We start from the raw sequence: 14,996 nt of genomic DNA on the forward strand, positions 1-14,996 counted from the left end.
GGGAATTCCACCACAGGTTCCCATGGTAGCCCCAAGGATTGGCAAAAATCGTTCCATTGCACCCTTTATTTCTGCTCACTAGGCAGAGAAAAGGGACATGAATGTGTTTCATTTGCCTGGAGACACTGGTGTCCTGGCAATTACAGCAACAATTTCTTTGTGCACATCGCAAAGAGGCTCAGCCCAGAGTACTTGGAAAAAACAGGCCCTTGAACAGCAGAACAACGTGCAGTCTGGGTTCAGTTACTGGTTTCTAATCAGGGATATTCAGTTATCTTAGTTTTTCAACCAAACAAGAAGGGTTAGATTTACCTAGGGCCAGAGAGATGGCTCAGAGGTTAAAAGCACTGGGTACTCTTAACAGAGGATCTTGGGTTCAATTCCCAGCATACACATAGTAGGTTACAACTCTAACACCTACGTGGCATCTCACAAGCGTCTATACTTGAGATCCAGGGACCTTCTTCTGGCCTGTGTGGGCACAAGACACACACATTGTGCATATACATGCAAGCAAAACACCCACACTCATAAAATATAAATAAGTTAAAGCAAGAAACAATTCTCTCACACTGTTCCTGACACATCTGGAACTTCTTTTGAATGGGTTGAGGAACCTCCCAAATTTACTGAGTTTTAAAATCAGTAGAATTCATGGGCATCGATCCAACTGGATTGAACTCTTCTGTGTGTTCTTTTTTTTTTTTTTTTTTTTGCTTTTTCGAGACAGGGTTTCTCTGTGGTTTTGGAGCCTGTCCTGGAACTAGCTCATGTAGACCAGGCTGGTCTCGAACTCACAGAGATCCGCCTGCCTCTGCCTCCCAAGTGCTGGGATTAAAGGCATGCGCCACCACCGCCGGGCCTTCTGTGTGTTCTTTTGGAGGAAAATGGTGAGCAAATTTCATGACTTTTGTGACTTTCAAAAGAGTTTTCTACTGAGAAACACAAACAAGCTGCTTTGAATCAGAGAGGGAAAGCACACTCCTTGAGCTCCCCCAACTTACAGTGACTTGGAAAAGACAGGGTTTCTCTGTGTAACAGTCCTAGCTGTGCTGGAACTCTTTCTGTAGACCAGGTTGGCCTCGAACTCACAGAGGTTCGCCTGCCTCTGTCTCCCAAGTGCTGAGATTAAAGGCGTGCGCCACCACCGCCTGGCAGAAGTGTGTTTTCACTGTCATTCCTGTACTAGTTTCTAGAGCAAGTCCTGATTTTCAGTGTAATCTCTAAACAACTGCCCTTCCTCCTCTGCCCACTTGAATACTCACAGGCCACAGTTCTTCTGTGTCATATGGCAACATATTTAACTTTGTGTGAGTTTGAATAGAGACAGCGGATGGAACTAAAGGCACAGAGGTTGGGCAGAAAATCCAGAGGTCTCCTAGATGTCCTGGAGCAGGCAGGAGCATGGTTGGGGGGGGGGGGGGGTGAACTGAGGATTCTGGGAAATAGAATGCAGAGGACATCCAGGTACAAGGTATCTGTGGGTATGGGAGCCAGTTGACTTTGACCCTGAGGTGGACTGACATCGGATGCTGGATGGAGAACAGGCTGGGGATGAAAGGAGGTGTGACCCAAAATGACGAGAGGGGATCAATTCCAGGTAGATATGGAAGAGCCAATCCATCCCATTTGCGATCAGTACTGTGGGCTATTTAGACCATCAGGGAGAAAGGTCTAGAAGCAACATCATGTTTTCTTTTAAATATGATGGACAGATACAATGGCCATAGGGTGTCTGCATGGAAATGCAGAAGAGACTGATGTAGGACAGCAGCTCGGGCTGGCCACGTCCACGGACAGTCCTGAAGGGCAGTACTTCTACCACACCCCGTGAGAGGGAGCCTGACCGTGTATCCAGCCTTCGTCTCTGAAGGTAACTCCAAACCTATAAATTCTCAGGTCCTTTTTCCTTTTTCCCATGTATCCCCAGCAACACACCCAAGAGGAAGCCTTTATGACAGGCCCCTAAATGTTTAAGGAAAGAAATGCTCTCTCCCATTCTCTCAAGAAGAGTGTAAATTAAACAGACAGATCTGATGTATTTTTAAAAAATTTAAAAATCCAATCTAGAACTAAATCAGACCCCTAACTAATTCAACAGAACACATCTCGTTTATGACACAGAACATACAGAGGAGGAGGCTCAGGAGACTAATGTAGTGGGGAAATTCTTGATAAGGATTTGTATTTTATTTCATCTTGAGATGGGATCTCTCCATGTAACCCTGGTAGGCCTAGAACTAATTATGTAAACCAGACTGGCCTGGAATTCACAGAAATCTGCCTGCCTCTTCCTCCCAAGTACTGGGATTAAAGGTGTGGGCCACCTTCCCCTGATAAATTTTAAAAACAGAAGTCGTCCAGATTTGACTATCTAGGACCAAGTGAAATGAGATCAGTAGCAGAAACTCTCTAGTCATATGCAAACATGCCTGGAAAAAAAACAAAAAACCAGCAACAGCAAAATAAAATATCCTATATGGTCAAGAAAACCACACACACACACACACACACACACAAGGAAATTGTAAGCCAAATTATGTAGGATGCAAGTTTATCAAAATTTAAACAGAAATCCATAATTTAAAAATAATTACTTTAAAAAAACACAAAATAAAACCATTTCACAGGCTGAGGATATAGCTCAGTTGAAGCAATGTTTGCCAAGCATGTCAGGCTGTGAATCCCTAGCACCACCTGAAACAGTGTGGTAGCACAGGCCTGTAAGTTCTGGGCTTGGGAGATAGAGGCAGGAGAATCAGGACTGCAAAAGCATCCTTAGCTACATCGCCAGTTCATAGGCAGTCTAGGTATATAACGTACCCCCGCCCCCAAAAATAAAATCCTCAGAAAAACTGGAATAGAGGGGGCATCTCTCTTTGTAGAATTTCTACAAAATCACTCCTAAGGTCACACTCGGTGGGGAAATTCTTCACCTTTCTTTGCTTTGTTTGTTTGTTTTGTGGGCTTTATTTTTAATTTTTTTGTTTTTCAAGACAGGGTTTTTCTGTGTAACAGTCCAAGCTGCCTTGCTATCATAAACTCATTTTGTAGACCAGGCTGGCCTCGAACTCACAGAGATCTGCTTGCCTCTGCCTCTCGAGTGCCGGGATTAAAGGCGTGCGCCGCCACCGCCACCGCCACCACCACCACCACAGCCGGGCCTCATTGTTTTTACTTAAGTGGACTGAGCAGAAATGCCCGCCCCAGCTTCATGGCCGAGACCATCCGGCCTGAAGTCCTGCCCCTCCCCAGGGTCAGGACACTGCGCATGTCAGGTCTCCTTGGCCTTCACGAGGAACTCGGGGCTCCCTCACGTGCTAACCGTCAAACTCGCCTTGCTAACGGTCATGGCTCACGGCATATGCAAGGATCCTATTGGCTGAGTCCTAGGACAGGCAGGCGCAGGCGCAGACACAACAAGCCTATTGGCTGAGTTCTAGGGGCGCTTGCGTAGTGGCCATTGGGCGGGGCTGTGGCGTGCAAGCTCCTGGGGCCAGGGTGGAAGCTGAGTGGGTGTCATGCTGCGCCTAGCGGCTAAGCTGGTGTCCTTCTTCTGGAGGAGGGAGGACCTCCCGGAGGAGGAGGTCGGGCAACCCGGGCCGGAGCTGTCGGAAGGTAAGGGCTCGAGGAGCCCCCACAGGAAGCCCTTCAGCAGGCCTGGGAGGTGGGGCGGGCTGTGACCCCTTAGGGTCATGCTGGGTTCCTTCTTTGGTGCTCCCCTCTTTCCGTGTGGCCCAAGAACAGACCATTAGAGGCTTGAGGTTGGCCCTTGCTTCTTGGTTTTGGTTTTTCGAGACAGGTTTCTCTGTGTAGTCCTGGCCGTTCTGGAACTCACGCTGTAGACCAGGCTGGCCTCGAACTCAACAGAGATGTGCCTGCCTCTGCCTCCTGAGTGCTGGATTAAACTCTTGGGTCGCTGCCACTGTTTTCCTCGTTCTCCCTTACCTTCACAATGCATGATTGGTGCCACACAGAGTGACCTGCTGTCTCTGCGCGTTTCTGCCTGCTTTCTGCCCCCACTGACCTCTCGGAGGTCTAGAAATAATCTCACCACCTCATGTTGTCCTTTCAAAAAAGCGATGAAATCGTTCCCCTTGGATTGTTTACCGTCCCCAGGCTTCTAATTCGGAGAGGTTACCCCTCCCCGGTCTAAGCTCTATGCTTGCTGAAGTCACTGTGCCTTTCTCTCTAGCCCCTCGCCCCCAACCCCGCATGGGAATTCGGGCTGGTTGCTTTCTCCGTTCTCTAAAAGAATGAAATTTCCTGTAAGAGAAACTAGAAATAACATTTTTAAAAAAATGGAGTTGCTGAGTGCAGCATGATAAAGGCCTGTATGTAGCTGTGCTAATGTGCCAAATGTAACATGCAGAAATAACGTTATCTTTCTAAAGAAAAGGCTCTCAACCTATGGCTGGCCACCCGATGCAGGGCACTATCAGATATTTACATTATGGTTCGCAACGGTAACAAAATTACAGTTATGAAGTAGCAATGAAATAATTTTATGGTGTGTGTGTGGGGGGGTCACCACAGCACGAGGAGCTGTATTAAAGGGCCACAGTGAGGAAGGGCGAGAACAGCGGCTTTCAGCCACAGCTTGATCAGGTTTACATGATGCACTGTCTCCACAGGTGTCCTGTGGTCTGGGGGCTGAGAATTGAATTGCCAGTGAGAGGTCAGGGGAAAGGTGTAGTGGGGACTTAGAGGTGGTGGCTGCAGCTCCAGCCCACGATGGGTCACTGACTGGCCAGGTCTCTCCTCCTCTCCTTGAGGAGACGCCCTTCCGTGTGCCCTCAGTGCTGTTTGCAGCCTTACCCTCTTAGGCTGTGTCTAAGACGGTGATGAGATGGTAACAGATAATGCATGTCTAGGCCTCCTCAGATGCCCATCTACGGCTGATCATATACAGGGCACCTAGCCCGGGCTAACCACTCACAAATCGCACGTTGTGCATATAGTCTGCCATTTAATCATACAACCGCTGTCATGTAGTGATAGCTACTGACTTCATTTCATAGGTGGTAGCTGACGTGTAAAGGGTTAAGGGCCACGTCAGGGTTACGTGTGGTAGAAGTGCGAGAGGCAAGCCAGGCAGTCTGAGTTTGGAGTCAAAGCTCGCCCCGCCGTGTTCACTGCTTGCGCCCCTCAGAATCTAGGATTCTGTCTTCAAAATCACTCTTTCAAACGTACTTCAATGGCTGCTTCTCCAGTTCTCAAATCCAGCCAATAAGTTCCTGTCCCCATGAATACCCATACTTTGCCTTTTTCTGTAGAGTTTAATTGTAGTAGGATTTGACTTTTTAAAATTGTGTGTGTATGTGTATGAGAGAGGAGGGAGAGAGAGAGAGAGAGCACACTCTGTATGTGTTTGGTGGCTACAGAGGCCAGAAGAAGGTATGAGATCCTCAGGGGCTACAGGTGGTTACGACACTCCACCGCAGCCCTGTGGGTGCTAGGCACTGAACTTGGGTCCTCTGGAAGAACAGGGAGCACTAAGCCAGTGAGCTGTACTGAGCCGTTCTCTCTGGCTCTGGGATTATCTTTTGTTACTAATGTAACCTCATTGCTCACTTGTCCCAGGTGATACCAGGTTGAAAACTGTGCAGGGCGTTGTGACAAGATACTGCAGTGATTATGGCATGATTAATGATCTGATCTACTTTTCCAATGATGCTGTGACCAGCAAAGTCCTTCTGAATGTTGGGCAGGAGGTTATTGCCGTTGTTGAAGAAAACAAGGTGTCGAATGGACTGAAAGCAATCAGGGTGAGTCTTGGCTTGCTAGGAGCAGTTACCCTTCACTGTGACTCTCAGACATGGCCCAGCCACTGGCTGTGGTGAAGTGTGCCTGGGAGGGACAGCTTTTGTCCTTTATAGAGATTTCTGTTTTAAAACACAAATGATGGTAATGGCAAATAATTCAGACATAGAAATTTGTAATTCAGAAAGCAAAGTTTTCACTTGGGAGGCAGAGGCAGGCGGATCTCTGTGAGTTCGAGACCAGCCTGGTCTACAAGAGCTAGTTCCAGGACAGGCTCCAAAACTACAGGGAAACCCTGTCTCGAAAAACAAAAACAAAAACAAACAAACAAAAAAAAGAAAGCAAAGTTTTCCTATAAATTTATGCTGTGTCACCTATTCTTTAATGTTTATTTAAAATTTCTCTAGTGTTTTAAAAATAATTGTTTAAATTATAAAGATCCGCCATCCTAGCACTTGGAAAGTAGAGGCAGGCAGATCTTTGTGACTTCTAAACCAACCTGGTTTACATAGTGAGCTCCAGGCCAGCAAGGCTTCCTAGTGAGACCCTGTCTCAAACAAAGACAAAACAACAGCAACAAAACATTTGATTATCAAAGTGATCAGTGGCTTTTATTCAGTAATTTCCTTTTTTATATAAAAATAGTTCTTTGATAGTATAAAGTCTTAGAAGTAGAATCACAGATTAAAGGATACAAAATGATCAAATCAATATTAAATTAGCAAAATTTATCAACTTGTTTATATGGCCATTATGATCTGTACTCTGGACCTGATGATAACAATGCAGGAATTCTCAACCACTAGCTCTCAACATTATTGTTGATTTTGTTACATGGTTTCACTTAGTGTAATTACATGATTAAGTTTTTCATCTTAATTTGTCTCCTTGACTGTTGATTCGTAAGTATTCTTTTTTTTTAATGGAATCTTCTTTTATAGCCTAAGCTAGCCTTGAGTTCACAATCTTTCTGTCTTAGCCACCCCAATGCTGGTATTAAGGTATGCACTACCACGTCCAGCTTCTTTTTGAAGTTTAATTTCTATTTTGTATTCTTTATTGTAAGAACATAGAAACAAAACAAATTGTTTGCCTGGTACCTTGTCAGATTCCATTAATAGCTTTAATCGCTTGGGGGCTTTTTTTAAAAATGTGAAATCTTTAGGAATTTATACATGCATCTGTGAACAAAGATAATTTTACTCATTTTTTAATTTGGATATAGCCTTTAGTTTCTTTTTCTTACCTAGTTTTTTTTTGGTGAGGACTTTGAGTACAGTGTTGAATACACGAGAGAGTGGACACCCTCGCCTGTTTCCTGATGGTGGAGGAAAGCATTTCAGTATTGGGTGACGCTAACCATGGCAGGCACATTCCTTTATTTATGTTCCTTTACTGTGCTGGAAAAGCTCCCTTTTTATTCCTGCTTCATTGTTTGTATTGCAAAGGATTGCTGAGATTTTTCTTTTGTTTTTAGACAGAATCTCTCTATGTATACTTGGCTGCCCTGGAACTTGCTATGTAGACCACATTGACCTTGAACTCCAAAACATCTGCCTCCTTCTGCATCCTGAATGCTAGAATTAAAAGTGTGTGCCACTATTCCCAGCCTGGAAAATTTTAAATATAAAATTATTGTGGCATCTATTCCTTGCATGGTGACAACTTTTATAAAGACATTAAAATTTTTGAGTTTTTTTTTAAAATATTATGTGTATGGATGTTTTGCCTGCACATGTCTGTTTACCTTGTGTGTGCAGTGCATGACAAGGCCAGAAGAGGGCATTAGATCCCCTGGAACTGGCGTTACAGATGGTTATTTGTAACACGATTAATAGAGACAGAAATTGGGGTTCAGCCTGAAGGCCAGAAAAGCAAAACAGCCAGCCACTGGCTCTTACCTCTCTATCTCAGTCTGAAAAGGTGATCCTGCCTCCAGGAATCTCAGAATGAGACTGTGTGAGAGCTGTCTCCTCCAGTCTTATATTTCTCTCTAGGGCTGGGAATAAAGGCGTGCACCACCACTGGCAGCTTCTGTGGCACACTAGTGTGTCTACTGGGATTAAAGGTGTGTGCCACCACTGCCGATTCTGAAGGCTGATCAGTGCGACTGTTTTACTCTCTGATCTTCAGGCAAGCTTTATTTATTAAAATACAAATGAAATACAGTTATTGCTATGTAGGTTCTGGGAATTGAACCTGGGTCCTGAAAGAACACTCAGCGCTCTTAACTATTTAGCCGTCTCTTAGTCCCAAGACACTTTTATACAGGTTTTCCATATGCTTTGGCCATGTTAGATCCCATCCTTCCTTTTTTCCCTGTCCTAAAAGGTTTGAATTTTATCAAGTGATTTTTATGTATCAATGGAAATATTCACTTAATTTTTTCTTCATCTGTGATATGTTGACTGAATTTTAAATGTTTAACTACTTCTGCATTTTGGGATAAACCCTATTTGTTTGTGGTGTATATTCCTTATAATATGCCATTACATTCATTTTACTAATGTTTTCTTGAATATTTTTATGTTTATTCAGAAGAAATGGCTATACAGGTGTCTCCAAAAGTATGTTAAATTCTGAAACCCGTGGTGGCCAGAATTACAGGCGAAGCTTCCCCCCCCCTTTTATTGATTTTTATTGAGCTTACATTTTTCTCTGATCTCCTCCCTGCCTCTCCCCTCCCCCCTTCAACCCTCCCCGAAATTCCCTATGCTCCCAATTTACTCAGGAGATCTTGTCTTTTTTTACTTTCTACTTCCCATGTAGATTAGATCTATGTAAGTCTCTCTTAGTGTCCTCATTGTTGTCTAAATTCTCTGGGATTGTGGTTTGTAGGCTGGCTTTCTTTGCTTTATGTTTAAAAACCACCTATGAGTGAGTACATGTGATAATTGTCTTTCTGTGTCTGGGTTACCTCACTCAAAATAATGTTTTCTGGCTCCATCCATTATCCTGCGAAATTCAAGCTGTTGTTATTTTTTCTGCTGTGTAGTACTCCATTGTGTAAATGTACCACATTTTCCTTATCCATTCTTCGATCGAGGGGCATTTAGGTTGTTTACAGGTTCTGGCTATGACAAACAAAGCTGCTATGAACACAGTTGAGCACATGTCCTTGTGGCACAATTGAGCATTCTTTGAATATATACCCAAAGTGGTATTACTGGGTCTTGAGGAAGGTTGTTTCCTAATTTTCTGAGAAATCGCCACACTGACATCCAAAGGGGTGGTACCAGCTTGCATTCCCACCAGCAATGCAGAAGTGTTCCCTTGTCCCCACAACCTCTCCAGCATAAGTTGTCATCAGTGTTTTTGATCTTGACCATTCTTACAGGTGTAAGATGGAATATCAGAATTGTTTTGATTTGCGTTTCTCTGATGACTAAGGATGTTGAACTTTTCCTTAAATGTCTTTCAGCCATTTTAGATTCCTCTGTTGAGAGTTCTCTGTTTAGTCTGTACTCCATTTTTTAATTGGATTATGTGATCTTTTGGTGTCCAATTTCTTGGTTCTTTGTATATTTTGGAGATCAGACCTCTGATGTGGGGTTAGTGAAGATCTTTTCCCATTCTGTAGGCTGTCGTTTTGTCTTGTTGACTGTGTCCTTTGCTTTACAGAAGCTTTTCAGTTTCAGGAGGTCCCATTTATTAATTGTTTCTCTCAGTGTCTGTGCTGCTGGGATTATATTTAGAAAGCTGTCTCTAGTGCCAATACATTCAAGTATATTTCCCACTTTCTCTTTTGTAAGGTTCAGTGTAGCTGGCTTTATGTTGAGGTCTTTGATCCATTTGGACTTGAGTTTTGTGCATGGTGATATATATAGGTCTATTTTCATTCTTCTACATGTTGATATCCAGTTATGCCAGCAACAGGCGAAGCTTTTAAGGAGTGACTGGCTCGTGCGAGGTCATGTGTAAGATTCATGCCCTTCTAAAGGACTCTCCAGGGGCTGGAGAGATGGATCAGCAACTAGGAATGCTTGTTGCTCCTGTAGGGGACCTACTGTGGGTTCTAGCATCCAATTAGCTGGGTTACAACTGTTACTCCGGCAGATCAGATTCTGCCTTCTGGCTTCCGCACACACACACAACTAAAAGAATTTTTTAGAGACGGTTTCACTGTGTAGACTTGGTTGACCTGGGACTGCTACATAGACCAGGCAGGACTCTAATAGAGACTCATCTGCCTCTGTGTCCTGGGTGCTGGAATTAAAACCATGCTCTACCACATCCAGCTTAATCTGGGTGTCTGTTTTAACTCTTTTTTTTAAAAAGTGCCTTCATGAAGCACTTTCTGTGAATCAGGAAGCAAGTCTTCCCAGACACTGAACCCGCTGTACCTGTTCTTAAATGTCCTAGTCCTGCCTGTAATTTGTTTATCTTATTCTTCTTTATAATGATGTAGTCACTCATCTGTCTTACAGGTGGAAGCTGTCTCTGATAAATGGGAAGATGATAACAAAAACTCTAACAAAGGGTTATCAGACTCCAGCCCCAGAGTGCTGATTGGCTGTGTGACTTCCATGTTGGAAGGTGCTGGTTACATCAGCCAGACCACATACTTCTCTCTGGAGAGTGTGTGTGAAGGTAGATAGATGGATTTCTGTTTCATATTTAAAATTAAATGTTCTGTCTTTTAGTAATTTTTATGTATTAAGCTTGAGTTGACTACATGTATTATTGAAAAAGTCATGTTTAGGAATGGCTGCCAGGTGTCGGCCTCTCACAGGGGTTCTTGAATGTTAGGTAGACTTTGGATTGGGGGGATCATGACTTAAACTCTGCTTTTACTTGTTTTGTATTTATCTCTCAAACACATTCACTGGTCACTAATATAAGAACAGTATGTTGTGCCAGGTGGTGGTGGCGCATGTACTGGGGAGGCAGAGGCAGGAGGATCTCTGTGAGTTCAAGGCTAGTCTACAAGAGCTAGTTCCAGGACAGGCTTCAAAGCTATAGAGAAACATGTCTTGAAAAACCAAAAAACCAACCAACCAAACAAAAAAGTGTGTTGTTAATATAGGAACAGTGTATTGGTCTAAGAAATGTTCTTTTATTTTTGTTTGTTGAAAACGGGTTTCACATTGTAGACCAGGATAGAACTTACAGTGATCTCCCTTTCCTGCCTAAGTCTCCTGAGTGCTTGAGGTCTGACTAGAGATTTGAACCATTACACATGGTTAAGAACAGTTCTAAGATACTTTGCATTCATTAAAGTAAGACTTGGATCACCTTGCATTTTTTTTCATTTTCCATTTTTAGTTATATTTGTTTCTAGCCAAACTAAATTTTTACTTTTGTACCTAAAGAAATAAGTTGCTCGTGTCATTCACTTAGTTTAATTCTGTGTATGCTAAACAACAACTGTCTAGTCGTGAATGCTGTGCTAGTCATTGGAGACCTAGGGCCAAAAGGTGTGCACACTGCAAACATGAAGGAACTGAAAGCGTTACCATGGCTTTTGAGCTGTAAAGCAGCACTAGGCTGACGTGTCAAAAGGTGAGGGATCAGCTGCCCTATAGCCTGGGTGCCGCTCTCACTGGACCTGTGCTTCCCAAAATGAAATTGGCAGGTGCTGTTGGGGATTTTGAAGAATGTTGTCTGTGATTGTTTAGACCCCTCAGCCATGCCAACTGGAAGCCATCCCCACTGCAGCCTTGATGGGAGATGTATTTCACACTGTGGCCATGGGTTATGTTGAGCGAATCTTTCTGGAATAAGCACTCTGGCACCAGTGGCAGTCAGAAGCGTGATGTCACCAGTGAATCGAAACCAGAATAATTCCTGAAAGGCCTCAGTATCGGCTCCAGTTTATATTTTCATTTTAGATCTAAAACCACAAGGTAGGAGGTGTGGGGGCAGGGTATCATGATTTTAAGAAGTGTATATGGCAGTCAGCTGGTTGATAAGGGCAACAACTGATTGTTTCAGCTATTTCTCTAGGTCATTCTGCTCAAGGTAGCAAGTGAGGTCAAGTTTAGAAATGGGCAGTAAAAATAATGCTTTAAGTAAACCCCTAAATGAGCATCTAATAATTGGTCTTTTCTACCTTATTCTACCTCACTAGAGGTACAGAAGGTTTACCTGAGAGGTAAAGACACATATGGATTTTTTAACTCAGAAAAAGTCCTGTGAGGCAAAAGTTCTTCTGTAAGGTGAGAGGTGTGCTCAGAGATGTGGAATTTTCTACTAACATCATGATTGATAAAACCCAGTGACTATAGCAAAATAACATCCTTGAAAGGAAATACAATGTGAAAGACACTGCCAGATGGCCCCTGGGTAAGATCCCAAAGCATGGGGTCCAAATAGTAGTAGACTAAGGGGCTTTCCAGGACTCTCGCACCAGACACAGTCCAACAAGGTCCACCTGGCTCACATCGTCCTAGTTAGTTAAAGCTGCTACTTGAGTTGTTCTCGTCTCTGATATTCCTGAGGTCTTGGTTGTTGCTTTTAAGGCCTGCACCCAAAACTGGTCAGGTTGCTCAATGGGTAAAGGTGTATATTATGCAACCCTGGCACACTGAGTATGAGGCCTAGAATCTTGTATAGATGAAAGGAGAGAATTGACTCTACAGAGTATAAAACAGCAGAATTATGTTAAGAATTAGAAATTTGGTCCTAATTCCAAGACTTCACATTCTCCCCCCCCTCCTCTCCTCCCTATCTCTCTCTCTCCCTCCCTCTCTCTTCCTTTCTCTCTCTCTCTCTCTTCCTTACCACACCTAGATTTTATGTGATTCTGGCATTTTAATACAGGTCATCTTGCATGCAATCTTCACAGCCCAGGTTCTTTGGGATTTTATTCTGGTTTTGGTTTTGTTATTGTTTTGTTTTTTTCTAAACCCTGGCTAACTTAGAACTCTCTGTGTAGACCAGGCTGGCCTTGAACTCAGAGATTTCCCTGCCTCTGCTTTCTGTGTGTTGTGACTTAAGGTGTGCCTCACCACACCGGGTTAAAAATACTTTTGATATGACAAAATATAGAGAGTAGATTTAATGGAGTTGGGATCTGAGCTAACAGGCCTGACTTGAGACTGACCACTGGGTTCTCTGTGCTCTTAGAGCAACGTTCTCAACCTGTGGGTTGTGACTCCACAGGGATCGCATGGCAGATGTTTACATTATGATTCATAAAGCAGCAGAATTACAGTTATGAAGTAGCCATGAGATAATGTTGTAGTTGGGGGTCACCCACAGATAAGGAATTGTATTAAGGCGCCGTGGCATTAGGAAGGTTAGAACCATTGTTTGTAGACTGGAGGATGGTTGATAGCCAAGCTGCTCCATGTAACTAATGTGAGAGCATGGATTACTTCAGGTGAGGGTTACATGCATTGGATCATGACAGAGAGATGAGGGAAGATGGACCAGAAATTATTTCAATGTGTCATAACATTTAATGTGCACTGTACATTTGAATTTTACTGAAGTTTTTTCTTTGGCCATTCAGGCTTCCGTCCATGTAAGGGAGACTGGGTAGAGGCTGAGTACTGGATCAGACCGGGGACATGGAGCAGCGAGGCAATCTCCGTGAAGCCACTGCGGTACAAGCGTGTGGACAAGGTAATGTGCTGATGAGTGAGTTTCTGCCACAACTGCTACCAGGGATTCTCCTTGATGCTGTAGTAAGCCTGCATAGATAAAGCTCAGTCTTAGCCTGTGTTTCATTAAGGAAGTAGAGGTGGGGCTGAAGTGATGGCTTAGTGGTTAAGAGCACTGGCTGTTCTTCCAGAGGACCTAGGTTTTTTTTGCCTAGCACCCACTTGGTGGCTCACAACTGTCTGTGAACTTCAGTTCCACGGGATCTAGTGTGCTCCCTCTTCTGCTGTCCAAGGGTCCTCCTGCATGCACATGGTGCAAAAACATCCAGGCAAATCACCCACACACAGAAAATAAATGTTTTAAAAGGAAAGTAAAGGCAGCAGCGTGCTTGTACAGTTAAGACCTAACTGACAGCATTTACCTGGATATGTTAAAGATGTCTAGGACAAAGCATGTGCATGATAAATTGAGGGCCTTGGACTTCCTTGTCAGCTGGTGATTTAGGGAATGACGGGTTGTGGAAGCATTGAGTTTGCACTGGGGTGAGGTGGATGCATGAACTGGGCCATGACAGCAGTTGGGGAAAGATGTCAGCCACCACCACAAATCTCTTTTTTAGCCTGAAAGCTCCCAGGCTCTTGAGCATCCATGTTGTACTGGACTTTATTGGCTTTGCAAGACCAGACTGGGGTAGTCAGAGAAACAAGTATTGAGAACTGTGCCCCTGTGTATAGACTCTTTGAAGCAATATTCAGCACTGCACTTGCAGGTTTGCATTTCCAGCCTGTGTGGGAGGAATGGGGTGATAGAGGACAGCATCTTCTTCAGCCTGGACTCTCTGAAGCTGCCGGAAGGGTACATACCAAGGAGGCACGACATTGTCAATGCTGTGGTCGTGGAGAGCAGCCAGTCATGCTACATCTGGAGAGCACTGTGCATGATCCCCGTGAAGAGGTGGTACCCAAACCATTCTTCTTTGGAAATAAAAAGGCCAATTTTAACTATATTTTTAAGAGTTGAAGTCAAGTTCTGTCTAACATTTCAGTCATTCATGGATTATGTATATATGATGCTTGTCCCATAAGATCATACCACCAGGCTGACAAGGTGACTCAGCAGTTAAAAGTATTCATTGCCAGGGCTAATAGCCTGAGTTCAGTCCCTAGAACTAACATACTAGGAGAGAACTGACTCCCACAAGTTGTCCTCTGTCTCCCATGTGAGCCATGGCATTGCACAGGAGTGGGGGGGGGGCAGATAAGAGAAAGCTAGGTTTAAAATTTTCCTTAAAGATTGTATCATGTAGTGACATTGATTGTGGCCTGCTTAGATCTTTGCAAGTATAGTATGTTATGACACAAGCATAAAGTCACCTGAAGACCCATTTCTCAGAACGTATTCCTGTTTTGAGCATGTATGCCGTATTTTATTAAGTCAGAATAGTTGACATTCCTGGCCCTGTATTTACTGCTGGTTAAAAGAGTCTTCTCCTTTGTGGTTGATTGAAGGTAGAATATTCCAAGGGTTTCCTTTTATTTGCTTTTTAGACAGGGTCTCTATTATGTAGCTCTAGCTGTCCTGGAATTCTCTATGTATATCAGGCTGGTCTTACACTCGTAAGAGATCCACCTAGTTCTGCCTCCTTTAGGTGTATCCCACTACACTCAGCCCCAAGAATTCCTTAG

General features: G+C 43.7%; 1 protein-coding gene across 1 annotated transcript in view; it reads left to right on the forward strand.

Annotated features, from left to right (window-relative positions):
- Window positions 1-3,521: 3,521 nt before the first annotated feature.
- Mov10l1 (Mov10 like RISC complex RNA helicase 1) overlaps window positions 3,522-14,996 on the forward strand; it is a 76,457-nt gene continuing 64,982 nt past the window's right edge. The window contains exons 1-5 of the mRNA XM_057792533.1: window positions 3,522-3,618; window positions 5,584-5,768; window positions 10,191-10,353; window positions 13,220-13,332; window positions 14,081-14,265. Of these exons, the coding sequence (XP_057648516.1) occupies window positions 3,522-3,618; window positions 5,584-5,768; window positions 10,191-10,353; window positions 13,220-13,332; window positions 14,081-14,265 (743 nt within the window). The remainder of the gene's footprint in view (window positions 3,619-5,583; window positions 5,769-10,190; window positions 10,354-13,219; window positions 13,333-14,080; window positions 14,266-14,996) is intronic.

The sequence above is a fragment of the Chionomys nivalis genome, chromosome 17 (assembly GCF_950005125.1).
Source record: "Chionomys nivalis chromosome 17, mChiNiv1.1, whole genome shotgun sequence".
In the NCBI taxonomy this organism is placed as follows: Eukaryota; Metazoa; Chordata; class Mammalia; order Rodentia; family Cricetidae; genus Chionomys; species Chionomys nivalis.